This window comes from Tyto alba, unplaced genomic scaffold, assembly GCF_018691265.1.
Source record: "Tyto alba isolate M040663 unplaced genomic scaffold, T.alba_DEE_v4.0 Super-Scaffold_19, whole genome shotgun sequence".
NCBI lineage: Eukaryota > Metazoa > Chordata > Aves > Strigiformes > Tytonidae > Tyto > Tyto alba.
The window spans coordinates 4,433,347-4,461,137 of NW_024881281.1; the positions used below are offsets into that span (position 1 = coordinate 4,433,347).

Consider the following 27,791-nt stretch of genomic DNA (forward strand, 5'->3'; position numbering starts at 1 on the left):
AAAATTCCGTGGGTTGGACGGCTGCAAAAGGCAGGTTCTCCAGCCATCCTCCCGAATCAGTTTTACTCCTTTAAGGGCAACACTGGTGAGCAGCAGTGCTGGTTTCAGGGGTGCAGCTTGCATGTGACATTTTTAATCGGTACGCGATTTAATATCTGCATTGAACTTGAACCAAAAAGCTTGAACAGCAAAATCACAGCAAGGATTTTTTTTTTTTTTCCTGTTTAAACTCAGAATATTCACTACAAGTGCTGACGTGCCTCAGTGAGCGCCAACGCTGCTGATTTTACCTGCTTTTCTCTGTGAAACTTAAACATTTAATTAAATATTTTCATCAAGAAAAATTACAAACCAGTCAGCATGCCTGACATGGACAATGCCGGTAATTAGTCCCTGTATTCCCAGCCCTTATTCCACTAGCAAAAGCAGAGTGACTTCATTCCAACCAAATAAACCCTGAACTGTTACTTCTAAAAGCAGTTTCTCATCAAAAGCTAATTGCAAAAGCCATGATACGCTTATTTTCAAGTTGCCTCCCAGCACCTGCGTAGGCAGCGCAGAAGCTGCCCCACGCCCTGAAGCACGGCCCCAGTTCCCACCTGGAATGTGAAGGCTCCCTGTGCTGCCATCGGGGACGGGCACATAGGAGCTCGGTACGGGGTGGAAACCACCACATCGGCAATGTGACCCCAGTGAGAAAAGCACCACGGGCTTCCCGAGTGAGCATTTCACCTTGAAAGCTGGGGAAACATCTTGGAATGAAACAAGGGTTTGTTCCAGACTAGAATATTCACATGGTTTAGCAAGGTCATTTCTCTGTTCCCAGTAAAGAGGCGCACGCACTGTGGCAGCGGAGCGGCTCAAGTTCTCTGTACACAGCCCTCCCCCTCAGCCCAACACCACCTCCGCCACCGAGGTGGGGTACCTGCGATACAGCCACAGCGACCTGAAAACCTCTCCTCTAAACTGCAAATCCAGGGCGGCTAAAGACAATTTTTTAGAGAATTAGATATTATAAGCAATCTAGCAATCTCTTTTTCAAGTATAACACCACCAAAGAAATGTGAGGTTTTCCTCTTAACTGATGATCCCTGTTTTTTAAGCCACAACCTGCTCCTTACTGCACAGCCTAATATTTTTGAAGGAGAACATGCTATTTGCTTGAAAGGACAGAGCAGCAGTAAGAGTCACCAGCTTAAGTCAAACAAAGCAAACAGCATGGGACATTATGACACCCTCTTACTGGAAGGGGTAATGCAACACGTTACATAGGATTAGCATTTTTCTCAGATGAAAACCGAGGCACAAACGAGCATTCCAGTCCTCCAGCTAAGCAGAAGCCTTCTTCATTTTGTGCGCAGCAAACCACTTGTCACTGCTGTCTGCTGCCATGGCCTGCACGAAGAAAAGAGTTAACATGTTCAGAACAGCAGCGGAGTTGCCAAACGCCCGGCTGCTCCCACGCACCAGCCTGCCCCGCAAACCTGGACTGACCACAAGGACGCTTTCTAACTTGGAGGACAGCTATTCTGGGGGATAAATTATTTTTTATATACTAGTAAGGAAAACAGACACTGAAAACAAATGTTCTCTGCTGCAGCAAATTAACAGATGATCTGGTAATACAAGAGCAAAACCAGAGAGTTTAAACACAGCCTGCCCACAGAGCTCACGCTTGCCCTTCTGCCTTGAGAGGATGTCCAGCTGCGCTGACATTACTGCAGCTCACAAATCATTTTCTGTAGTAACTCACATCAAAATGCTGTTGACGTGTCCAGCAATAGACACTGCCACTCGGCTCCCCAAGAGCAAGGCTGGAAAACTCCAGCCAGGACACTAAGTGAACTTTAAAAACTGATTTGTTTTCCTTATCAAGAGTGTACAAATTTGCTTCTCAGAAAAACTCCACATGGAATGAAAATCTATGGGTATCAATTAATCAGGAAGAAAGCAAATGTGCAAACAGTATCACTTACATCATCTAATAGTTTGTCACCGTTAGGGTCCACCTTGGAGAGATCTCTGAATGCTTCATCTCCCACAAAACAGATTTCATGGCCATCCTAAACCAAATTTAAAAGCAGGTAAGTTAGATACCTGGGAGAGAGAAATTGAAATCTAGTTTAATCACTATTTCCAATATTACTCACAGGATCAGCCAAAATAATCACTTGTACTGTGGCTTTGCCAGGTGTGTCCAAGCTAACCAGAGGTGTTAAAATTTTCTGATTCTCCTTTTTCATCAGTGTTTCAATGTTTGGCAACTTAAACAGAAAACAAACAAAAATCAACCCTAGTCAGAAGCAGCTCAGATGCATTCAGGTTGTTCTCATTTACAGTTCCCACAACTCTATTGCATTCCCACTTCCAGAAATATAAACAAAGCATCTGCTCAGTATGACTTTGCTTACATCTGAGATATTTTGCTAATACTAGAAATTAACCTCTCACCAGCCAGCTCTGGGTAACGAAAGAGAAAGGGAAATGCAATTGTTACCTCTTCCTTTGCACAGGAAAAGGCAATCCGCCCAAACGCCGTTCCGTGATCCACGGCTCCTCCAACTGTCTTCAACTCCAACTTACACTGAAAAAGGAAAAAAGAAAGCCTGACTTGCAAGGACACCGTTCTCAGTGCTACATTCACTCCAGTTTTTCACTGATGCGGATGATTTCAAAATCACCCACACACATATCTCCCAACAAGCCAGAATTACCAGCGCAAACCACAACTTTTTTTTTTTTTTTTTTTTAATACAGTTAAGTGTACACAAGCTTTAATTTAAATGCACAGAATTATGTGCATGGTTGCTTTAATTAAGAGATTTTTTCCACTTTAAGATTTTGTTCTCACAAAACGAGAGGTTTTTATGATGAGACACAACTCTTAAAGATCAGAACTGGAAAGTTTTCTAAGGACTAACCTGATTATCTGCATAGCCTAGCAAAGCCCTTTGTTCTTCCTCATCCTTCTCATATATTTTCATTCCAAGCAAATCAGACCAGTAGTTAACAGACTTTTGCAGATCGGAGACACCCAAGGTTACCTTTAGCACAGGATCTGTAAGATTGCAATAATCTGAAATTAGTTATAAATATATTGTAGTTTTAAACTCAGTTGTATGTTCTTGAGAAGGAAAGTAACAAAGAAATAACAGAAGCATGCTCAGTTTCATAAAATTGCCATCAAGACAAATGCAAAGCCCATTCTAATATCCCACTCGTAAATCTGTTTTGAACACCAGTAAGAGCGAGTGTGTACGTCTGACCTTGCTTGAGCTGTTCCTTGTCTTCCAAGTAGAACTTGTATCCCCCTGGGGCTTCAGCTTCAAAAATACCAGTTGTGACTTCTTTGAGGGGCCACCCCATCTTCTTAGCATTGCTCACAGCCTGGCTGGACACAAGTGTTATGCCCTATGGAGAACAGAACAGACATACACAAAATTCACAGGGTGGGCAGTATAGAAGTCCTACCTTTTAATAGTCTGCCTCTACAAATGACCAGACACAAACAAAATTCCTTTTTATAACAGGTGGACCATATGATCTCCTGGGAACCAAAGTATCTAGCTCCTACAAAATGAGCTTAGTCTTACTGCACATCCCACATATATTCGGAATTCATTAACTTACCCTTCTTTCACACCAAAGGCAAATTAAAAGCAGAAGGCATTTAAAACTGTGATTCAACGCATTGTTCATAAAAGGAAAACTGAGCAAACTGGGGGAAGATTATTAGCTCAGAGGAAACAATGAGAAAACACAGTTACATGTATCCATAGAAGAAACATGAGATTTTCACTGGCTGTCTACTAGTAAATAACCAAAAAAAAAGTAACAACAAATAAAAGAGTTTTTTCCTACAGCAAGATGCTTCTTAGCTAACCATTTCACATTGGATCTGGCAGCAAAATACCAGCTGTCCTACACACACAGAAGCTAAGAGGTGGAGCTCCAGAAAGTGTTTCCTGGATCCTAAGCACAAAGCTGCTCCAGTTTCTGCTCTTCCAACCTGGAGACAACTACAAAAGCAAGAATGAAAAAAAGTGCTTAAGGAACCAAACGGCATAAAAAAGCAACTGGTACAACCTATATGCCGAACAGACTCCTAATCATAAAAGTAAAAAAGCTTATCACAAGAAAAAAGATTTTGCTGCTGTGTATGGTACTTACCAGAAAGTCATTGCCCAGGCGATATTCTCCAATACCATAATTGTAAGTCAATTCTGCAACAAAGTGATTGTCTTCTGGCCCGTAGCCCACCATAGTTTTGCTCCATTTTCCATCATAAGGGCTGGAACATCCATATTTAATTGCCATAAGTATTAAAAATAAACATCAAGAACTGCAAGTATTAGTGTTTCAAGGAAGAACTGTATTTCTAGGGTAAACAAATGGCACGGGTAAACCAGTAAACTCCCACTAAGTAGGAGCAGATACCTGTGAAGAATTCTCAACAGGCATCCCTCCACTCAGTGGTTTTGACCGTGGTTTGTCATTCATGACCATAGAACAAAAGCAATTTTATCTCTTTCTTAACAGCTCACATTTTAAGACTGTAAACTGCTCATTAGCTGGAATTATACAAGCACTTCCTTATTGTGAAGTAGGAAAAGTAAACAGGCACCAGATTGTAAGATTTCTTTCAGTGATGAAGATAAAAATCCCTCCAACTAGCCCCAAAGGTTTTTAACTCTAGACCCCAGATAGCCTCACATTTGCAAAAAAAAAAACCCTAATGTAACAATGTAACTGCAGCACAGCTTATAAATAGTTATAAAGTTCAGTATCAGTGTATTGCTGTAACACAGCAATATCTGTGTTTCAATGTAAACATTGCACCTACACCACAAGGGGAAGTGCCGATTCCAAGAAAAGTACTTCAAAAAACCAAAACCACCCCTATTTTACCTATAAAACACATGACTGGCAGGTGCTTTACGAGAAACAAAGGCCCGGGGAGCGCACCCAGTCGCTACTCACCCGTTGCAGCTGGCTTTGCAGCCCTCCTCGAACTCCTCATGCCTCAGCACCTTGGGAGTCAGGCGAGAAAGAGCTCAGCACGGAGGAGCGGCGTTCCCCTTCCACCTCCCCCAGTCCCTCACCGGGATCACCGCGATCGCTGGCGGCCCCCGGGCCCGGAGAAACCCCCTCCATCCTCGGCCGGGCCGGCCCGGGAGAGCCCCGGGGGCGGTTCCACGGGTGAGGTGGGCGACGACCCCGACCCCCCCACACCCACCGCCCGTTCCCGCCTTCCCGCCCTCCCCCTCAGGGCCGCCGCCGGCGCTCGCGCTCACGCTCATGCCCAGCAGCTCGCGGTAGAAGCGCGCGCTCCGCCCGCGGTCGCCCACTTTGAAGACGAAGTGCAGCGCGCGCCGGGCCGCCATGGTGGCGGCGGCGGGAGCGGGGCGGGGGAGCGGGTGACGCCGGCACCGCGCGCACCCGGTCGCGCCGGCGGGTGACGGCGCAAGATGGCGGCGCTGGGGAGGTTGTGCCCCGGGCTGGGCTCGTCGCTGCTGCGGCGGCCCGGCGGGCTGAGGGAGGCGGCGGCGGGGCGGCGCGGGGTGCGGGCGCTACGGCGGAGCCCCGTGAAGGTGCTGCCGCCGCAAAAGGAGCGGAGCGCGGCGGCCGAGGCGCGGCAAAGCCCCCGGGAGCCGCCGCCCCCCCCGCTGCCAGCCGTGGAGCGCAGCGCGGCCGGGCCGGACCTGTGGTACGAGAAGGCGGCGCCCGGTGACAGGAGGCTGGGGTGAGGCAGCGCGGCGGGGGGGGGGTCGGGGCCGGGTGTGCTCGGGGCGCCCTGGGGGGAGCGGGAGGCTATGAGCCTCCTCTGGAGCCGCCCCTGAGCTGCCCGGTGTCACATCTGCAGAATTTGGGGCAAATCCCAACACTTGGGGGGTCTGGGTAGAGGCTGATGGCACAATGCTAGTTGCAGCCGGTCTAAAGATACCTGGGGGACTTACAGTCAGTGGTAGAATGGTTTGGGTTGGCAGGGACCCTAAAGATCACTCAGTCCCACCCCCTGCCCTGGGCAGGGCCCCCTTCCCCCAGCCCAGGGTGCTCCCAGCCCCGTCCAACCTGGCCTTGAACCCTTCCAGGGAGGGGGCAGCCACAGCTTCTCTGGGCACCCTGGGCCAGCGCCTCACCACCTGCACAGGGAAGAATTTCTTCCTTAGATCTGGTCCAAATCTCCCCTCTGTCAGTTTAAAACTGTCACCCCTCGTCCTATCCCCATACCCCATGATCAAGAGTCCCTCTCCACCTTTCCTTGTACCCCTTTTAAGCTCTGGGAGGGTGCTCTGAGGTCTCCCCGGAGCCTTCTCTTCTCCAGGCTGAACCCCCCCAGCTCTCTCAGCCTGGCCTCGCTCCCCTCCAAGTGAAGTTTTCAGTGGCTGGCAAATACCAGGCTCAAGGTGGTGTTAGGAGCCCAGACATCTCTGATTAACTTCCCTGCAGAAAAGTGGTGACTCTCGCCAAGTCGAAGAAGTTCCGGGATCATCACGGAAAGGTTCTGTTGGAAGGTCACAGGCTGATCAAAGATGCCCTGGAGGCGGGAGCTGTGCTGCAGACTCTTTTCTTCAGCACTGTGGTGCACCTGAAGGAGCTGCCTGAAGCAGAGCTAAAACGAGCCAACTTAGTTAAGGTGAAATTTGAAGATATTAAGAGCTGGTCTGACCTCGTAACTCCTCAGGGGCTTATAGGTAAGTTGCCTTAGAAACAGTCACAACATTGCTCAAAGGGAAACTTATTTCACACTTAATAAGTGGATAGTGACTCTCTCTTCATAAACTTCCCCTAGACATTGGCCATATGTCAAGAGTGGCATGATTTGAGAGAATTCCCTTTTATTTGGCCTGCCGTGCTAACTGTGAAAGTGGCCCCTAGAGTACACTGACTGTGATAATGCTCATTTTTAACAGTACGTCACTGCAGCTCTGCTGGGAAATAGTTCTCCTTGACAAGTGACAAACTCTTCTCAAATTTCTCTTAAGCAGTGCTTTTCCTAATGCTTTCTCCAGCACCTCTTTAGAGCAATTTGGGCCGAGTAAATGAGAGGCAGCCCTCTCCTTGGGGTGTGCTAGTCAGAAGCCTGTCAGCACTTTGTCTCCTCAGGGATCTTTTCCAAGCCCAACCATGCCAAGATGTCTTACCCTGCCACTCAGCTAAGCAGCTCCTTGCCACTGCTCCTCATCTGCGACAATATCCGAGATCCGGGAAACCTGGGAACTATTCTGAGATCTGCAGCAGGAGCAGGCTGTGAGAAAGTGCTGCTCACCAAAGGTAAGAGCCTTTCTCTGAGGGAAAAAAAAAATTAGTTTGAGTAATTTGGGGATAAGGCAGGGAATAAGAGGTGCTTGAAGATGATGTTCCCAAGAGTCTGTGAGCAGTGCCCAGCCCAGGTATGATTTGCTGTGGGAAGCAGCGGCTGCTGAATCCCATCTCTTTGGGAGCTGCTGCAGTGTCGCCGTTTTCCTCCCTTTCATCTCAGGCTGTGTGGATCCGTGGGAGCCAAAGGTGCTCCGTGCAGGCATGGGGGCTCACTTCCGTCTGCCCATCGTCGCCAACCTGGACTGGGAATCTGTTCCCAGCAACCTGCCTGCCGGCATCCAGGTCTGTGTGGCCGACAACAAAGACCCAGGCGCTCAAGCTGAGCCCGCGTCCGTGCCGAGAGGTGCTGGCGGGGCTGGCTCTGCTCCTGGCAACCCGAGGGCTCCCGCAAAAGCCAAACCCAAGGCTGCTCCTGAGCACGAGGATGAGGCGGGAGCGGCGGGTGTTTGTGTCCCTGAGCTGGCCGTGCAGTATTACTACGAGAACTGGACACAGACTCCAGTGGCAGTGGTGATCGGCGGAGAGACCCACGGTCTGAGCCCGGACGCGTTTTACCTCGCAGCCAGCACGGGGGGGAAGAGACTGGTCATTCCCGTGGTGCCAGGCGTGGACAGCTTGAACTCCGCTATCGCTGCTGCCATTGTGCTGTTTGAGGGGAAGAGACAGTTGCAGCAGAGGCACAACCAGGAAGACAAAATGCAGAAGTTCCCTGTAGTGGGCTAAAACTGCTGAGGTTTGGGTGCTGAGGAAGCCATCTCTTCCCTTTGGTACGCTGTGTTGTTAATAAAGGAGCAGCTCAGGCTATTTGGTTTGCAGTAAATAACTATTAAACAGCTCTGGCAGTGTTGGAGCTGTGCCTAGATGAGTGTTTGACTCGTGGCCGAGCCCGTGGGCGCTCTGGCCGCACGGTGATGCTAGTGAGAAGGGGAAGGCCGGCAGGTGGGAGCCCTCGCCCTGCTGGCAGCCAGCTCCCCGCTGCCCGGCTTCTCTCACTCTCACCCAGCAAATCTGGGGAGGCCTCGGCTCCCTCACCACGGGGTCAGGGCGCAGCTGCCACAGCAGTGTTTGTGCCGGGACGCTGCTGACGGCGTGTCCTTCCTCTCGCAGCCCCGGGCTGTGCGGCCGGGCTGCTGCGAGTGGTTTTGGGGTCAGAAAGGCCGAATAGCAGCCACCCGAATGGGACCTGCTGGTGCTGACCCAAACCCCGTGCTCTGAGCGAGAGGAGCAGCGCACCAACCCTGCTGTGGGCATCTGTCTCGGCGCAGATGAATTATGAATGAGGGAGGGGAAGGATGGAAAAGAAGCACTGCTGCTCGCTGTGGCTGTCCCTCAGAAGGGAATGGGTGCTGGGCTCCAAAAAACAAGACCCCGAGGCCTGTCTGTGCCTCCCCAAGGGCAACAAGTCTGACTGAGCCAACCCACCTCCGTGGATCTGGGATGTCCACAGACTGGTGACGCTGGAGGCTCCTGCCCAGGCTGCAAAATACGCTCTGCTTTGCTGGCAGCTGCGTGTTGGACGGCTGCTGTGCCAGCGCTGGCTGCCACCTGGCATTTAAAAATGCCTCCTCGGTGCTGTCTGCGAGTCGCATGACCAGCGACTTACCGCCAGCCCCACTCTGCTGGCTCTGGTTTCCCGTTACCACATTGACATCAGTTGTATTGTCTGCTCAAGAAATACCCAGAGACAGAGATTCAGCCTCTTCCATGCCTGCGCCCTCAGCTCCACAGCGCTGCCTGGGCTGGGTGTGTGATATGCTCTCAAGCCTGAAACTGCTCCCGCTGAGCAATTCTCTCTCCAGAGACCAGTTCCAGCTCCCGTCTCATCAAATTGACCCCAAACAACCCAATTCTCATGCAAAAAATTGCTGGTTTGCTTCAGTTCCTACTGAGCAGCTACAGCAGTGCTGAGCTCACAGCCTTGCTGGGAGCCTGAACCACAATATCCAGAGGGGAATACAGGTTGTCCTTCTCTAAAAAAATGAACCGCTGCTGCGTGACCAAATACTACAGCCCCTGTGGTCTTTCAAATCACAAACCTGCCGTGATTTCCCCCAAACCAGCAGGCACCCGCAGAGCGCAGGCAGTGTGCGCGCTGGGTGGCAGTGGGGGGCTGCTCAGCCGCTTCTGCACAGCTCGCTGCATGAGCCCTTAACCCTGCAGTGGAGGACAACACACTGAAAAGGGTATTATTTCCTCAAAAATCTCCAGTGAAGATAAGAGTTAATTTAGGGTTAATTTAGGGGGTGTTGCTTGAAGCCCAACACCCAGGGAGGCACAGCAAGCTGAGGCTCCCAACCCTGCTGTGCTGTTGCCCCCCGACGCAGGCACACGCACCCCCTCCAGCCTCTCCTGCCCGCCCCAGCTCGGGGACCACTGACACGGGCAGCGCTGCTGCTCCTCCAGCAGCTCATCAGTCAATCCCTGCTAAACACAAGAGCCTCTGAAACGTGCAAAACACAGGGTGGATTTATAAGGTTCCTGCCTTGCCCGAGCTAGCGGCTTCTCCCAGCTCCTGCCAGGGTGGGTTACTGCAGCAGCGATTAAATGGGAGAGGCCGCGATCCTGCCATGGCTGACAAACGAGCTGCAGGGGAAAAGCGGCGGCTCGGCTCGCACAACACCCGCTATTCAGCGCACGCAACGCGCTGCTGCGCGCCCAGCAAGAGCCAGGGAGGACCCTCAGCTGGGGGGGGGGGGTCTGAAAGCAGAGCCCGTGGAGCAGAGTGGGTGCAGCGAGGCTGCGCTTCCACCTTCTGTGGTGTCTCCAAAATAGCTCATGGGTGCCCAGGGGATGCCGGGGTCCAGCCTGGGACAGTCCAGGCTCGGGAAGGGGCAGGTGGGGAGCTGCCAAACGGCTCCTTCCTGCCCGGGGAAGAGGGGCTGCGCCGGCCCCAGGGTGAGCCAGGGACAGGCAGGGGCTGCGCAGCCCAGGGGGGGAACATGCGACCGTGGCTGAGCCGGGGTCCAACACCTACCCCACGGGGTCTGGCTGGGGGGCTCCTCCTCCCACGCAGGCTCCCTCTCCCCAACGCCAGGACATGGCACTTGGCACCTCCAGGGACGAGGTTATTATAACAGTTTTATTACAAAGTTCCAATCACCATGTACAGTTTTTACAATGTCACTTTTCAGGGGCTCGGCTGTGCTGCTTGGGTTAGGGAGGGATTTTTTTTTTTTTTTTTTTTTTTTTTGTCAGGTGTTTTTGGCTATTATTTAAAGAACAGCACCATTAACGTTGGGTTTGGGACACACCTACGAAAAACAGCTCAATTAACTAACATAGAGGGGAGAGGACAATTCATACCAGAGAGCAGGGAGAGAGGGGATGGGGAGAGCACAAGGGAGAGACAAGAGAAGTGAGGGCAGCTTGGTGGTGGTCCTCCTCCTGGCTCAGAGAGGGAGGGAGGGAATACCCACCCATCACAGGCAGGCAACCTCCCAACACACACAGCCAGCGCCACCTAAGGCTGTCGGGGCTTGGGGTGGGAAACACACCCAGAAAGGTCTCACCCCCAGGAGGAAAAGCTCGGCTGCGCCGTGGTCTTTCAGAGGTTGTCAGCAGTTAAGACTTTGTCTCGGCCTCGTCAGGGCACCGGTACTCAGGTGGGAAAGGAGGATGGGCTAGGGGCGAAGGGGACAGTTTCCTTATTGCTTCCTTAAAGTCATTTAGTCAGCAGGAGTTGTAGGAAAGAAGGGGGAGAAGGATTAAAATAGAGCCCCGAGAACCCCATCCACTGCCTGATGCATATGTTGGGAAGAACACCATGCAAAAAGATTTGCCTGCTAGCTAGTGCCGTGTATAAAATAACGATACGGTAACAGTTCTGGCCTGGTTATTAGAGAATATATCACCATGAAGCACAAGCGAAGTCTCCAAACGCCAACGACTCCCTGCTGAAAGTGCATCTCAAGGAGTTTGCTTAGGAGAAGGATTCACTGCGTAAAACAAGGCACCACAAGAAAGTTGGATACTGGGTCGGGCGTGAGGACACGCTGGAGAATCCACAAGCGGCGGAAGAGAGACCTAGTTTTAAATAATGTCTGTTGGCGCAGAAGCCCCCTTAGATGGGCTCGGGTTTTAGCTTGTCTGCTAGAAAGTCGCTGACAAAGGCTTCCACAATTTCAGGTGTGATCTCCTCCACATCCATCACGTACTTGGCCCGGGCTGACATGTCCAGGATGGTGAGCAGGGGCGCAGCCTCGGGCAGGTTGGTGTAATCCCGCAGCGAGTCGGTCATGTCATCCTGGAAGCCAAAAGAAGAGGGAGAGAGGAGCCATCAGCAGAGCCAGGACAACCAGGAGCAGTTTGCTGCTTCCCCACTCTGGTACAGCCCACAAACCGCTCCCGAGCACTCGGGCCTTGCAGCAGCACTGCAGAACCACGAGCGCAGCAGGCGGCACCTGCCTTGCTGCCTGCTCTGCCCCTGGTTTGCGTCAAAACCGAACCAGGCTGATTTATCCCAGGCTGGGATGGGACCACGAGCCCCTCCAAGCCTTTCCACACAGGGCGCAGCTCCCAGCACCCCCAGACTGTCCTGGGCCACCCCAGAATCTCTGGGGCAGGAGCAATTTTGGCGTCCACAGCTCAGGAGGTGGGGACAAGTGCTGAATGCGGGGGCTCACCAGCCTTCTGCCAGCACAGCCACGGCCTCACCGCTCCCCGGGGGAGGATGCCAAAGGGTGCATGCCCAGAGCAAACCAGAAAACAGGAATGGGGCGAAGACCTGTGCTTTGAGCCAACGTCGAGACCCCACCGGCAGGTCCGAGCATCTCAGGGCATGCACAAAAGCTGGCAGGGCTCCCTAGCAGCAGGCTGCTTGCGGGGGGAGCGGGCTGCCCTCCCTTCGGCCAGGCACAGCGCAGCTCTGGGCAAAGGGAAGAATTTGTCTCTGCCAAGGCCGTGCAGTGCAAAAGCCAGCGCTGGGGCCATTCATCTCCTGCCCACGACGCGCGGCATGTGAAACGGGACGTTCCTCCCAGCCCCTTTCCAAGGGCAGTAATAGAAAATAATCAATATTGAAAATCATCAGCCTGGCGAGGAGCTGGTGGCTCTGCAGCGCGCGGCGGCGGCGTAACTCCTGTCGCGCCTCCCCTTCCATTGCAGGGGCTTCTGGCGCAGCTGGACCACGTGGCGGGGAAGGGCGAGCAGGGCTGTGCCCGCCGCCCCGGGGCTGGGGTGCTCAGCCGCCCCCCACCCTTCCCACCTCCCAAACCCAGGCGTCGGGACGCATCGTCCTTTATCTTATCGCTGCAAAGGGACCAAAAAAAACGTTTTTTAATCAATGCAAAACCAGCCCAGATGGCGCTGGGAGAGGAATGGGAGGCGCCTGCTCCGGCCGTGGCCGGGATGCTTTGTGCACGGGGGCCGGCGGAGACCCGGGGCCAGCGCTCCCGGCTATTGAGGTGACGGATGAATGGGACGTGCTGGACGCTCCCCATTCTTCGGCCCGGCCGCCGCAGAGACGTCAGGAGCTGGATGAATAGCGGCAATGTTTCAGCTACAGCCGGCAAGCGGGAGGAAAACACTTCACATGCTCTGGGGGAGGGGGGGACAGGTCCTGGACCCTCCCAAAATAGCCCTTCCAACAAGGGGCTTATTCAAGGGTGCAGGGGCTGAGCTGGGATGCTTGGAGACCCATTATAGCGGTGGGAGCAGGAGCGCCTGCCCAGAGGGGGCCTCGGGAGGCAATGGGGGGCCTCGGGAGGAAGTGGGAGGGCCTGGGTGCGGCGGTGGGGACTCTTTTGTGCGCAGGGTGGCTCCGGAGGGCCCCGCTCGCAGCACACTGCGGCTGTGATGTGACAGTGGAGGGATGGAGCAGGCACATGGCCACACAGCAGCTGCCACCTGCCCAGATCCCCCAGAAGCGCCTCGGATGGGGAGTTGGGGGTGAGGGACTGTGAGGTTTTTTTGACCCTTACACAAAACCTTCCTCGTTTGCAAGCTGACAGCAGGGCAAAGTGCCGGTGCTGGGGAGTAGCCCCCATTTTCCCCAGCAGATCCTTGGCTCCGAGCACCGCAACTTGCCTGTGCCCCAGATACCATCCCAGCCACCACGAGCGTGGCCAGCTCGGGGAACAGCCCTCATTTCACAGGGGGACAAGTGAGTGCTGCAGTGAGGTGCCCAGCCGAGCCCCCGGGCAGGGCAAAGCTGGAATGCTCGTGCCGCAGCCGGCAGTGGGAGCACAGCCCCATGCCACCCCTCTGCTCCCCGTGCAGCCCCTGCCAGCTCCCAGGGACAGTTTTGTCCAGTATCACCTCGGGGCTTGAGGGGGCAGCAGACAGCTCAGCGTAGGGCTGGCAGCCCCAGCATGGCAGCTCCTGCACTCTCCCACCTTCCCCAGTCCCCCTCTGCCCATCCCCAGCATCTCCCCCACCTGACATCAGGCTTTTCTACCTCTGAGAAAACACAGATGGGACCCCTTTGCCAGAAGTAATATCCAGCAATGAGAGCAGCGGACTGAGCCAGGACTCAGGTCTGGTTTTGCTTCATGGTCCCTGACTAGCTGCAGTAGCTTAGTGCCTCAGTTTACCCACCTGAAAGGCAGCAACAGCGGTAACCAGCCGAGCTCAGTCCTCGTACAAAGACAAAGCAGGATCCAGCCCTGCACGCTCCTTTCGCTTACCTCGCCCGCCACGAAGAAGAGCAATGGTGCCTCCTCTTCTTTGGCTTTGTACTTGGCAATGATTTTTTCAGCTATGGGCTGAATCAGTTGTTTCGCTGCCTCTGACTCTCCGTCATCCTCTGAATCTGCAGGGCACAGAGGTGGGGAGACAAAACAAAAGAGGCAAGGCAAAAAGGAGGTTAGGATCAAATGGATGCAAACTGGCCGGGCGTGGGCAGCTCTATCCCACAGCACCACCATGCAGGAAACCGGGGCCCGGATGCGCAGCACAAACTTCAAAGCTGCAGAGCTCTGTAGCAATTAGGGAGCAGCTGAAATGTGCTTCTCATGTGAGACAGGGAAACACATAACAGAGGAGCAGCTCCTGCTCCCCACATACTTCACCGCTCGCTCCCCTGGTGCCGCTGCTGAAGCGCAGGGACAAACAGACACAAAAAAGCTGCCTTGCAGTTTGAGAAACGTCAGCATGTTTTGAAGACCAAACAAATGCGCTGATCTGAGGCTGCCTGCCACCCCTGCCCGCCACCCACCAACCCTCCGCCTCAGGATGGCTGCTCAGCAGCTCTTCTGCTCGAGTCTCTGTGGCAGCAGCACTGTGAAGGCAGCTTTGATTTGACAGAGGTAGAGTAGAAAGAGATGGCAACATCAATCAAACGCCAGCCACCACTGAAGTTCAAATACTGAGTTGGAAAGAGGAGAGACTGCGTCCTTGAGCAGCATCGAGATGAAATGATTTCAATTGGGGGACAAGTTTTTTTTGGTTTTTTTTTGTTTTTTTTTTTAATACTAAAAGAGAAGGCAGAAGAGAGGCCTCTGGTCTCCCAGTTGTGTGTGCTCTCCTGGTCCCTGATGTAACAGCTCGACATGACCGGCCCAGCCCTGGGCTGGGACAGGCACTGCCCACACCCAAAGTGCTCCCTGCCCTCCTCTCTGGCTCCTCCAAGCAAAGCAGGGGATGCTGGAGATGCTGCATTTCGGGGTCTGTCCTGTGTGCGTGATGGTGATAAATACCTAGAGATGGGGGGTGTCTGCAGGGATTGATTTTTCTACAAACAACCGCTGCTGGCGGCACTCCAGGCAGCCCTGCACACTCTGGCTGACCTAGCCCTAAACTCTCCAGGGGTAGATTTAGAGCGGTCAGGATTTATTCACAACCAGCTCCTGATAAGCCTGCCTTCTCCTGGGGGTGCTGCTGCCTGCACAGCGCAGGCACTAGTCTGTGGTGGGGAATCTCCCAGCAGGACACAGGCTGGCTCGGAGCCCCCAGCCTCAGTGCAGCACCAGCTTCATCTCCACCCCAGCACATCGCCGGCAGATTTCAGTGGGGCTGTACATCCCTTCTGTGCCAAGTGAGAGCCTTCACCACTGGCTGTTTGCAGCAAGGTGACAGAAAAACTTTGCTCAGAGAAAGACAAAAATAACTCTTTCCAGAGGCCTGCAGTGCTGGCCTCAATCAATCACCCTCGGCCTGGCCAGCCGGTCCTCTCTGTGTGAGGAGAGTATTTTTGGCTCTGTGCTCACATCCCCTGCTGGGCTCTGCTGAATAAATAATCAGGGTCAAAAGGAAATCTGAAAGGGAAGAAGGGAAACAGTGAGAGCCACGTTATCAGTGCTGCAGAGAAGGGTGTGCTGCTCACAAAGGGTGTGTGAGGAAGTGGGACATGAGCCCTGTCCTGGGCCAGGCCCCCTACACAACACCGGCAGGTGCGGAGAGAGGAGGGCTTCTTCAACAAACCCCTACCGCCGCTCCACAGAGCACCCAAGGGACAGACACACTCCCCCACTGGGAGCCCAGGACCCCTCAGCTCACCCCCCAAGATGCTGTGTGCACCCCTCTGCCTCCCTCCTGCCCTGCCAGGGCTCAGCCTGCAGCTCAGCTCATCCCAGCTGCGCCTCTCGCCTGATTTAACTGTCCGTGGCTGGTAGGGAAGTGATGAGGAAGGGGCCAGCTGTGCCCTGGATGAGCTCGAGGGCTGTTTCCCTAGCAGGGAAGCATTGTGTGTGCGTTAGCAGTGGAAGAGGGACAGGAACTCTGGAGAAAAGCCTGCCCTGTCCAGCACCCAGCACCCCACAGGGGGAATACCGAAGAACCAGCAGAGCACAGAAGAGGCTCCTTTGACTGTCACAGCCTGTCTCAGCCCAGGGATTCAAGCCTTGAGCTGTGGTTTCCAGCACAGAGCTTTAATCCACCCCAGTGACGCCTACTCTGCAATGTCATGTGTTCCTGAAGTCCCTGCTCCAGAAAGGCTTTTCCCATCTCCACCACCACCGGCTGTGACAGTGTACCACTTGTACTCCCCAACACCTGATCAGCATTCCTCTCCACAGCCACCACTGAAGCATCTTTGATATGACAGCTCCCCTCCACTGCAACTCGCTACTCCATCGCATCCCTCAGGTCGTGAGGTGGGAGCTGTGGGAGTCCCGTGGGCACAGGCAGGCTCTGGCAAACCCCCGCGAGCTGCAGCAGCCAGTTTCTCTGGTACAGGCAAGGCTCCACGTCTTTCAGCCCGCTTGAATCCCTTGAGGGGACTCCACAGGGACCTCTCTCCCGCCGTGGCTTCTCTGGACACATGAACACAATAGCACTGCTCTTGGCGATGGAAACAGGCTGATGTCCCTTCCCATGGACACTGTCACCACCAGAGACAGGTTCTCAGCCCCGTGGCTGGCTCTAGCCGAGCTGGCAGGTGGCCCAGCCCCCTTTCCCAAGCACAGGCTCTGCTTTCAAAGCAGCGATGCTCCATACCTACAAAGAGAACGAGGCAGGGGCCCTCATTCAGCTGCACAGCGTTGGAGTCCGTCAGCTCCAGCACAGGCTTGGGGTGCCAGGGGAACTCGCGGCATTCGATGTCGTTCAGCACCTCCACTCGCCCCTGCCGCGTGATCACATCTCCCTTGGAGTCCAGGACAATGAGAGTCGGGATGCCTGCGACGGAAGAAAAACAGAGGGGATCAGCCAAAGTGTGAACTGGCCAGAGACAGGGCGTGGGGAGAAAGGCCTTTTATCGCCTCCGGCTCTGGCAGGAGCCCAGCGAGCATGCTGCTTCTCCGCAGCTTGTGCGCAGTGTGGAACTGGGGTCGCTGGATCCTGTTTCCGTCCTAGCAGAGCACTGTAATTCAGCAGCCAGAGCAGGAAGCTGAGAGACAGGCTGTGGCATTGCCTGCCTCTCCCTGCCCAAGGGCAGGCAGGGGTCACCGCTCTCCGACACCGATGCTCCTGGATGCAAACCCCACCACACCTTGAGAGCTTCCTCCTGCAAACTGCTGGACAGACATGCCTCCTGCGCACGCGGCAGAGCTTTGCTGCCCCACAGGCACCACCACCCCGGCGCTGAGACACGGCTGCTGCTGCAAGAGCCTCGTCCCCTGTTTTCAGGAACACACACTAACCTTTTTGCAGGGCGGACTGCAAGCAACAGCAGCCAGGATGCAGGGTGTGTTCCTTCCCAGAAGGAAGGCCATGTATTTTAGCAGTCACAAACTCCTCTATGAACCCCCACACCCCCTCCAGCACTCAGCGCTAATTGCCCGGCCATTTCCAGAGCACAGGGATGTGTCTGATGAGTCATGAACATTATTACCTGGTTCGGACACCATTTCACACCACCCGAGCCTGGCAAGGCACCCAACACTGCTGGTGGAGAAAAGGCCCCTGGACTGAGCTGTTGATTTAGTGCTCACGGGCATGGATGGCCCCTGGGAATACCCAATACCCACACCTCTGCCAGTGGAGGTGGAGTGGGATCATACTGACCATAAGCATTAACACCAGCAGACTTTGCCACATGGCTAAATCGCACAGCAGCAAACCTGGCCGCTGCCCTCAGCGCGGTCTGGCAGTGCCCGTGGTGCAGGGTCCTGCCTCCCCACCTAGTTGCCGGCCTCCAAATCCTGCAGGACCAAACTGCAGCTACAAATACTTTGGCAGAGCAACCCTGCCCTCAGCCACCCTGGGATACCCTCAAGGAACCCAGCGGACTGTTGTGCTGAGAAACTGGGATGGACGCAGGTCTGGGTCTGCCGGGGAGCAGCATGTGGGGAAGAAGAGACTCCCTTGTACACTGGTGCCGGCTCGTGGATCTTGAGCACGAAAACAGCTTCGTTTCCTCAGCTGGGGCCTGGAGCTGCTCGTTACTGAGCACAACACATCTCTGCCAGCCCTGGCACAGCACCGAGCAGGCACCCTCCTGAAGGTCCTGGGTTATTTCTTTCTACAGTTTGGACCCTTGGGAAAGGGAAGAACACATTCATTTTGCTTCATTTGGGAAAAAACCCCAAACTAAACAAAACCAAGAGATAATCAGTTAAATATGTCCCTCTATACAAAGAGGGGCAGTACAGATCTGCCATAACACATCCCTCCCAAGACTAATGAAGCTGTGCAGGAACATCCACGGTCTATCGGACCGTGGCACTGGGCAGGACGGGGCTTGGGGCAACATCTGATGAGGTTCTGGCCCTTGGGACAAAGCAGTATTTTGCCCTGAGCTGTGGGGCTGGAAAGCCCCATCATAAAGGAGAAGCCTTTATAAGTCAGCAGAGATTTAGCACAGATCACCTACTGAAATGTGGCCGGGCTGGCAGTGGGGCAGGGTGGACACCAGCTGGTGACCATCCCATCTGATAAGGCACCGACAAGGCTTTCTGGCCACAAAACAGTCACAGGCGAGTCAACAGGATTGGCTCATGCTGGTGAGCTAATCTGAAAAGCACACCATTCCTCTCTCACCACAGAGACAAAGAAACATCCCATAAGGAAGGAAGAGGGCAGAGTTTGGGATCAGGCCCCAAGAGACAAGTGAAGGGACCAGTGTTAGTGCCAAGTGCTGCTGTCTGCTTCTCATCATGCAGGCTCCGATCTGTTTGCTATCCAGCATCTCCTCCTTCACCCAGCAACATCCCCCAAACCACAACCGGCAAACTGAGGCAACTCAGATCCTCCTGCCCTCATCCAAAGGTTCAGATTTTAAAGCTTACTCATTAGAAATACCCTGCAGAGCCATTCTCTGAGCAGGGAGGACCCAGGGCGCTTGCCCCTGCCAGACTCCCGGCACTACATTCCCACTTTTGCACAACAGTGGGTTACTCACAAGCCCTCTGAATTCTAGGCATTTCTCTAGGAAATACATGGCCATCTGTCTGTCCCACGCCTGCCTGCAGGCCCAGGCCAGCAGCCGCATTCCCCTCATTCCAGCCTGGCCCAGTGCTGTGCGCTGGGGCTGCGAGCACAGGGCTAGTGCAAGAGCAGCAGCACAGGAACGCGCCCAATGGCTGGGCTTCCAAATCCTAAGGGTATGCCAAGAAAACCATTTTGTATCACAAAAAGGCTTATTCATTACCTGCTGGTATTCAAAATAGCCCTAGGGTAGGGATGGGTTAAACAGACTGGAAGGAATTGGGAAATCTCACTCTGGCCCTACTCTTCAAGGCACAAACTACTACTGAAGCCAGGAGAAGCAGAGTGATCAGCATCCCACATGATGCAGACCTCTACACATTTAGGATTCCCAGCCCAGTCCCAAAATCCTGCTTTTCCATCCTTTCCAGACCTGCATTATACATGAGGGACAGGCCAGAAACCTGCGTTCCGCTAGGTACCTGATTGCCAGTCACCCTGAACAATGCAACACAGCAGTGCAGAGATTTCAAACAAGCTTTGCTGATCTGGGAAAATTAAAGGTCCAGTTTAGGCACAGATCGTTGTGAAGGTGATCCACAGCTATCAGGGACTTCATCCACTAATGAAAGCATTCTGATTTTACCCGATTTGTGTATGCAGTCACATGCACACCAAAGCGCTCAGCCACTAAAACCTCTAACTGCAAGCACAAAACTGACTCAGAAAACAAAAAGTCTTTAAGATAATTCACCCTGGGTTTAGTATGTTTGGGAAATACAAGTAACACATCAGAAAACCTGGGGCTGGATTTTTCAGTCTGTTGAGGATGTGCGTGACATGCGCTGGGTCAATCCCCACACTTCTTACCCTGCGTCGGAGGTTCCTCACCAGCCACAGAGCTCTGGTTTCCTTTCTGGACCCGCCTGGCAAAGGCTGAGGCTGCCACGACCCATCTGCTCCTGGTCCTGAGCATCGCTGCCTTGTCTCCTCAGCTCCTCCCTGCAAGTCCCTGGCCGGGTCCCTGGGGTTAGGACACAGCCTTACCAGGCTCACGGTGGCATCCTGTAGGATCAGCCTCGTCTTCCCAGATGAACCATGTTACTGCTCCCCTGGCAAACACGTCCTCTTTGCACGGGACGCAGACCAACAGGACATGGGGAACCGTCCTTAACCTTATTCACATCCACTAACCCCAATACTCCCCCCTCCATTCCCCCCTTCCCTGCTCATCCCAGCCACTATTTGTTATTTTAATGCCTTTTGAGGGCTTTGGTAATTGCCATGAGTCATAACATCAGAATTCACTTATCAAGAAAAATCACAGATCAGACAATCTGCAATGAATATTGTATAAGCTTGGATGAGAATTAGCATAGACAGGCTCAGTTTGATTTTATGCATTAGAAAATGGATTCAGTTCCCACAGGGAACCAAATTTTATGAAATTACAGTTTCATTTTATGAAAATACAGGGGCCAAATGATTTGTTACCGAACCTGGCAATATATTGACTTATTTATATATTAAAGCTCATATCCAACATGGAAATCTCATCTGCATTAAGTCTGTTGGGTGAGTAACCAAAATCAACGTGAAGCAAACACTCAGAATACACCAACCACAGGACAAGTGGTGGGTTTTATTGCTGTTTTTTCACCTTTTCAGAAGACTCCTCATACAAGAAACCTGTAACAGTGACTTCCAGGCTGCTCCCACCAGCCTGGCTGACAGAGTGACCTGTGGGTATCTGGGCTAAAGCGTGGGGCAGGGGGAAAACAACAGTTTTTTGCAAGTTGCCTCAAAGAACTGCAAATCCCAGAGATAGTCTGGAATCCACAGGGAATAATCAGGAAACCAAAAGGTCTCATAAGATACATGACAAGGGGCGATTCCTATCCAAGCATAAAACTTATCACTGCTCCCCATCCCATCGGAAGGAGAGCTAACATCAAGGGATTTCACCTAAGGCAGCACCAGGCAGACCGGGAGCTGCCCGCACAACAGAGAATTATTTCTAAGCAGCCACCACACAAGAGATGACTCTTTCTCAAGATAGTGCTGCACCTAGAAGCAATTTAATATAGGTGGGTACAGTACAGCCCACTGGCTGCGCATGGGTTATGAATAGAGGCATTCAAGTAAATCCAAATAAAGGCCAATAACTCAACTTACATTTCACACTGAGTTTTTGAATGCTGTAGGGGCCAACACAGGACTAAAATAACACGAGATTTGACTCTCTTGCTGCTTTCCACCACTCAGGAACTTAAAGCAGTCAGGGAAGACAAGGTCTTCTGTTGTTTCAGCTCCCAGCTTTACAAAAATCAGTGGAACAACCCCCCCCGCCACGTGCATACTGTTCTCACAACCCGAGGCACCATCGGGATGGTAACTTGGACACTGAACAGGTTACATGTTCTCACTGGTGCATAGGTGCAGCTCTGAAGGGGGCTTTGAAGATGCTTGGCAGCATCAGAGCCATGCACCTGGGGAAAGGCAGGTCAGATTGCATGGCTCTGATTTTTCACTTAGGTGGAATAACCACCAGTGGCGATGAGCTGAGCCCAGGACACCTAACTCTGCAGAAAGCTTTTGTTATAGCCTGTGTGGCAGCCTGCTGCGAAAGCCTAACTGCAAACCCCAAAGCTGGCAGGGAGGATCCCAAGTTGCTGCCTGTGCCAGGGCCAACAACAACCTGGAGCGCCTGGGAGCAGCACAAGGGTTCACTTCCAGCCCTCTCCCTCATCTCCCAGTGCCCTGGTACCATCTTCACAGCACCTTGCTCCACCCTGGACCGCCGTGGGGAAACAAAGCCCAGCTCAGCCTTGCAAAGCTTGTGCAGTGCGCGCGTAGGAAGGGAGGTGGGACGGTGATGCCTGCTGCACAGGGTGCAAATTAGCCTGCCCCCACATTTTGACTTCATGGGATTATAGTTCATCCTTGTGGAGAGGTTCCTACTTTACAGGAAAACCACGATAGATAAGCAGAAGGGTTTGTACTCAAACATGCCCAAATCCCAGGCTCAGCATCCCTGGGAGAGCAGCTGAAATGCCGGGGTAATATAGGAGCTTCCCTGGCAGAGGAAGGGGTCAGGGTGCAGGGGAACAGCAAGTATTTACATTTCAGGTCAGCACACAATGAAGAGAGACATTTAAGGACTGAGTGGCGGGAGTTAGAGGGAAAGCTGTTGTCACGGTTTCCCTGGCTACAGCATGCCTGGTGCTCAAGTATCCATGGCTGGACACCTTATTTACAGAAAGTCCCGGTGAAACTGGCAGCAGTCCTGCAGCACTCAGCTGAAACCAGCACTTGAGAGGTTTGTGAGCAGGCAGGGGAAAAGATGGATTAATTTGGAAAGGTCGTGCCTCATGGGAAGGTAATTAAGGAGCAAACTGATGGCTATTTAAAGCAGGCAAATGGTTATTCTTGGTTTAAGGTCAGGGAAAACAGCTGAGCAATGGCACCTGAGGTCACCCCATGAAGAGTGTCTGGAGAGGACCCCAAGGAGGGATTATTTCTCCTGCCACTTGCTCCAGGCCCTTGGCCACCTTTGGCAACACTCCTGCTCCCCTGCAGAAGACTGCCTTGTGAGCTAGTCACCTTGCATGTCTCTATGCTGTAGTTTGTCCCCTGCAGGAACAAGGTGCCAGTCTCCAGGAGGGCTGCTGTGAGCTTTTATCGTCTTCGTGCCTCTTTGAAGCCACCCAGACAGAAAGAGTCTCTGCCCTGCCCCTCTGAGCAGCCAGGGCTGCTGGAATTCTGGCACTGGCACGTACAGTAAAAGCAAAGCCATGGTTTACATCAAACACGCACTCTTCTGTAATTCATGTCACTAACGTAAACCAGATGCCATCCTCCTCAGCCTCTGCAGAGAACGATGGCCTGCCTTTGCATTACATAAAACAGCAAGAAAATGAAATTCAAACCTTCAAGAAAAAGCAAAATAAATAAATCAGTAATTAGGCAAAAAACATCCAAGCCAAAAACAGCTTCCAAGTTTCCAGGAAGAATTAGGTTGTTTATGGAAGTCCTGTTTCAGCTAACAGCCTGCCTGGCAGGTGGTAGGAATGTGACTTTACAGAGAGCAGAAACATGAAGCAGCTCTGCCTGGGGCACTGTGCTTTGCTTTGCTGTTTTGTTGTTTTAGTTAAACAAGAGGAGACATTACAAATATTCAACAAAAGCAGCAGAAAGGAGAGCTGTGCCTTGGTGCGGCCTGTCCTACCTTGTATGCCATAGAGTCGATTCAGGCGCGACCGTCTGGCCTCGTCGGCGTAGGGCACAGCTACCCAGGGCATCTCGCTGAAATACTGTTTGAAGGAGTCCTCTGACCTGTTCAAGGGGAACAGGGCATGGGATCCAGAGTACAGCCCCTCCACCTGCCAGCCTCTCTCCTCTTCTCATTAAAAACCTGGCCTGCAAAGCCCTTTATCCCTTCCACCAAAGCCTGCTACTAAGGGCTGCTGGCAGACACTACCTGGGGAGAACTACATCAAAATTAAAGCCCCCAGTCCCTCATGAAGGGGTCCACAGTGCATTTTTTTCCCCTTAAAATATTTCAAACTCTCCAGGGCATCTGAATGTCAACCCATGGTAACAGCAGCAACTCAAGCATCCTTCTGACCTCAGACCCACATAGCGAAATACAGAGCTGCTCCACAGACAGAGCCCGCTCTCAGCCCACTGCTGTCCTTGCTAACCCCGCTTTGCACTTCGTCACCGGGCAGAGGGCAAAGAAGTCAGGCAGCCTTTCTGATACCAGAGCCAACCTGCTCTACCCCACATCACATTTCCTCCTCAAATCAAACCAGCAATGCTCAGAGCTTCCCAGTTTGGGGGCAGCCTTACCTGTCTGCACTAACGAAGAGTATCTCAAACTTCTGCCCCGCCTCCTTGATTTTTCGGTAGGACTCCACCAGAACCCTTGTGAGGCTTCGGCACGGCGGGCACTGCAAAATACAACACATGCATAAGGGCACTGTCTTCTCCACAGGGCCAGGCCCACACCCAGCAGGTCCAGATGACCTAGTGACCATGAAAAGACAAATGTGACCTCATCTTTGCTGAAGTGCTGGGCAGCAGCCCTGAACATGGCTGGGGCTTACAGACCATCAGTTGCCAACAAAACCTCTTCCATTTTTAAAATCTGTCCACTCTTCCCCTTCTGGAGGGCCAGCTGAGGATGACAGGCCACTGCAATGCTGCAGCTTCTTCCAGAATGACGGGAGCATCTTAACTGCTTCAACACCAGCTGGCCTGAGGTCTTTACTTTCCCACAGAGCTCTGCAGCAAGAGCCTTGGGGGGATCCCCAGAGCACCCCCCCAGGCTCACTCCAATTGTTCTGCAAAGCACCTACTACTCACCCAGTGTGCAGAGAAATAGACCCCAACATGTGAGCCCTCCAGGGCATTGCTGTCTAGTGTCTGGCCATTGTTCCTTAGTAGAGGCCCTGCAACAACTTCACTGAAGGGTTTTGGCCCCCAGGGGAACTCCAGACCTGGAGGGGTCAGGATAGGGGTGGAAAGAAGACACAAAACAGCAAGATGTACATGCAGCATCTACAGTTTCAAAAGATTCCACCAAAAAAACCCCAAGCCATCCCACCTTCTGCAAAGGTATGGGGGAGCTGGGGAAGCCAAGCTCTGCACTGGAGCCAGGGCACCTCTTTTTCCCAGGTAGGCTGCACCCTCACTCGATTTGCAGCACCTTCAGCTTGACAAAACCTGCTCTGTTTTTGTGCCTGATAAGACACTTTTTCCTTATCAACAGCGTTTGTTTTAACAACAGAGGGCAAAGTGGTATGTGCTCAGGAATGCAGTCAGAGTATTTGCCTTACACTGATACTAACCATATATTTTTATATATATACATATACTTATTTATTTATAAAACCTTATATATATGTAAAAGATGGGGTTTATATATATATATATTAAAAAACCTATATATAAACTAAACGTACACTAACCCTCTTCACCCCAAAGCAAGCATGTGTGCGTACACACAAACACATGCTCTGAATCATCTGCTGCCAGATCCCAGAGCAATCAATCTATGTATTAAGCCAGAGAAAAGGAAACATCACAGATGGCTTAGGCCACAACGTGTACTTGCTGCACAGTTTCTGCCACCTGAATTAGAGACTCAGTCACTGTGCTCAGTATCTACTACATAAAGAAATGGTAACGTGTGGATGGACAGCCTATAGCAGTTCAATGATGGGTCTGCAGAGTCTGTGAGCAAGGGCACACATTTTGCTCATTTTGGTTTTTGCAAATTGGAAGAAGATGGGTTTAACATCAACCCCCAGCACAATAAACCTCAGAAACGTAGAACAGTAGCATTCTTCTGTTGCATTTGTAAATAATGGAGAATTAATTATCCTAACAGAGTGTGATGTCAGTGATACAGTCCCACTCAGTATTTTGGAAGGATTCTGCTCCCAAGGTATGGAAAGTCTGCGCATTCAGTCTGTCTGTCCATGTGCTTCTATCAGGGAAAAATCCGAACTTAATGTTTCAGTTAGTTTAGCTTTTTCCTCATTAGCACTTCAGACAAAAATCCTGGAGGGGAAATCTTTGTTCTTTTCAACAAGCAAAACCAAAACACAAGATCTGGCAGGAATGATGCAGAACATTTTATGCTGAAAATAATACAGTGCCTCGATTAGTTAAGTATGACAATAGTTGTTTATTTCATCTCCCCCCTCTGTTCTAAGGCAATTCAAAATGAACTGACAAGAAAAGGCCCCTGTGTGCCCATGTGTCTTTGGCACATGGGACTCCAGGTCTTACCTTCAGGGTCATCTCTGATTACCAGGAGGCCATTCCTGCAAACCACCTTCCCAGTGGAGGCATCGATAAATATCAGGGAAGGAATGTTGGAGACTCTGTACTTGTTCCACAGCTTCAGCTGTAAAAGAGATCACGAGGACAGAGGAAAAAGGTAAATCTGGCAGCATGAGGAGGAAGATTTTGGAGCGTTAGCATCTTTCAGACCAGAGGTCAGAGCTAAGCAAATAAATGGAGCTGGTGCTTCGACAATGCATGTGAAGGCACGTGAGGGCATCTCCCCAGAGCTGCTGGGCCAGCCTGGACCTCCCACGCCCGCAGAGACCCATATCACCAACAGTTTCCCCGTGGTGCTGCAGGCAAGACCACTGTTTGTCTCACATCTGCTACAGGCTTGCTTGTGAGCACAGGCAAAGCTTCTACCCCTGCTGTATTTGCCCCTTTGCAAGTAGAACAGGGATAATATTTACTGTATTTTGAGGTCTTTGTTCAGAAGACGTGGTAAGCACAAATACTTTTAATGCCACTGCTCTGAAGCAATTTGTAATGCTTCCCTGGCTGTTTCCTCCCCTCCCATTTCAATGTTCATTAAACAAACCAGCAACCCCTGCCAAGACACAGCCACTCTGAAAACAAGGCCAACACACAGAAACACGATTCTTCTGCCACTGGGGCTTCCCGGGTTTCTTCCCAGGAGCTGATTAAATCATTTGATATCAGCCTGAGGGCTGCGTAGCCCAGCTCATCCATCCCACACTGCTACGGACAGAAGCTGTGCAGGCTGCAACGGCCACGTTTTGGGCATCCCGGCCTAGATGTTGCTGTCTGCTGGTCATTACGTTTTGCAGCAAGCTCTGCTCTGCACAGTGATGGTGACTGAGCGCTCTGGGTGTCACAAGGTCCCAGGTTGACATTTCTCAGCACATGCTTCTGGCAAAGGGTAATTTGGAGCTTATCCCATGTACAGAAGCTCGCTGGGACGGGGAGGAAGGAGACGACGACAACTGTTGGCACAGCCTGGCCTGCAGGTGTGGGCTGGCTGTGGCCACAGGAGCCCATCTCCCTGCCACGCAAGGAGGAGCTGCTGCGATCACCACTTTTACTTACATTTCTTGAAGCCTTTCAACCTAAACAGCCCAGCAGTGAATTATCAAACTCTTAAACAAAAGCCAAACCATAGCAGAGAGACAGAGGGGAAGGAAATGAATCACCATGTTTCCCTAAGCTCTGCTCTGCAAAGCCCCTCAGGCTCTGGGTGTTTACAACTCCCTTGGGTTTGGAGCATAAAACCCAGAAAGAGAAGGGCAGGAGAGGACCAAGAATCCCACCCAGTCCCAGCAAGGGTTTGCACCCAGAAACTCTCACATAACATGCTGCTGTTTCCATCAGTATCTCACGTGGAAACTGGGCCCAAGTGTCTTCCCAAAGAATGAAGCCATGGCTCTGTGGATCACCATCCCCAGTTTCTGAATAGAGGCAATCCCATTTCCCAAGATGGGAATGATCTGGGGAAACAGGCAGACAAGGACAGGCAAGGGATGCAGTGTCAGGCTTGCTTACCAGAGATCTAGCTGAGGCAAAAGTCACATCCACATTCAGGTTTAAATGGCACTGTATTAAATATTTCTTCCAACACATTTTTACAAAAGGTATACCTGAATGAGTGACATGAGTCAGCTTCCTTGCAATGGGGTGTTAGCAAAACCCTCTTGGGTCTGAAGAGAGAGCATTAATACTGATCTAGGAAGACTTTATTAACCTCCATCTACTAAGACCCAGAGAAAAGCAACGCTTTGTGTACTGCCCACCAGCCTTCAGTTTCCAACAGACATATTCCTTGGGATAAGCAGAGTCATTCATAATGCCAATTCACAAACCACAGAAAGTAAAATCCACTTTTGTGAAGTTTAAAGGGTGGAGAAAAGCTATAA

At 52.2% G+C, this 27,791-nt stretch overlaps 3 protein-coding genes across 4 annotated transcripts in view; 1 reads left to right on the top strand and 2 right to left on the bottom strand.

Moving 5' to 3' along the window:
* Nucleotides 1-102: 102 nt before the first annotated feature.
* Nucleotides 103-5,471, bottom strand: GLOD4 (glyoxalase domain containing 4). Its single transcript, XM_042791549.1, has 9 exons — nt 5,295-5,471; nt 4,981-5,030; nt 4,171-4,291; nt 3,267-3,411; nt 2,922-3,058; nt 2,498-2,584; nt 2,151-2,264; nt 1,977-2,063; nt 103-1,395 (listed from the first exon to the last, which is right to left on the bottom strand). The coding sequence occupies exons 1-9, from the start codon at nt 5,382-5,384 to the stop codon at nt 1,330-1,332; spliced, it is 897 nt and encodes a 298-aa protein (XP_042647483.1). The 5' UTR covers nt 5,385-5,471; the 3' UTR covers nt 103-1,329.
* MRM3 (mitochondrial rRNA methyltransferase 3) lies at nt 5,469-8,127 on the top strand. 2 transcript variants are annotated; one of them, XM_042791547.1, is made up of 4 exons: nt 5,469-5,743; nt 6,451-6,695; nt 7,108-7,275; nt 7,484-8,127. In XM_042791547.1, the coding sequence occupies exons 1-4, from the start codon at nt 5,469-5,471 to the stop codon at nt 8,044-8,046; spliced, it is 1,251 nt and encodes a 416-aa protein (XP_042647481.1). In that variant the 3' UTR covers nt 8,047-8,127. The 2 variants fall into 2 exon arrangements, with proteins under 2 accessions (XP_042647481.1, XP_042647482.1); XM_042791548.1 differs by having other exon boundaries at nt 5,602-5,707.
* A 2,257-nt stretch (nt 8,128-10,384) lies between these two features.
* NXN (nucleoredoxin) overlaps nt 10,385-27,791 on the bottom strand; it is a 53,398-nt gene continuing 35,991 nt past the window's right edge. The window contains exons 2-8 of the mRNA XM_033004894.2: nt 25,864-25,981; nt 24,433-24,566; nt 23,917-24,017; nt 23,294-23,400; nt 16,696-16,875; nt 13,947-14,071; nt 10,385-11,566 (exon numbers count right to left, since the gene is read on the bottom strand). Coding sequence (XP_032860785.2) covers nt 11,384-11,566; nt 13,947-14,071; nt 16,696-16,875; nt 23,294-23,400; nt 23,917-24,017; nt 24,433-24,566; nt 25,864-25,981 — 948 coding nt within the window. The 3' untranslated portion in view covers nt 10,385-11,383. The remainder of the gene's footprint in view (nt 11,567-13,946; nt 14,072-16,695; nt 16,876-23,293; nt 23,401-23,916; nt 24,018-24,432; nt 24,567-25,863; nt 25,982-27,791) is intronic.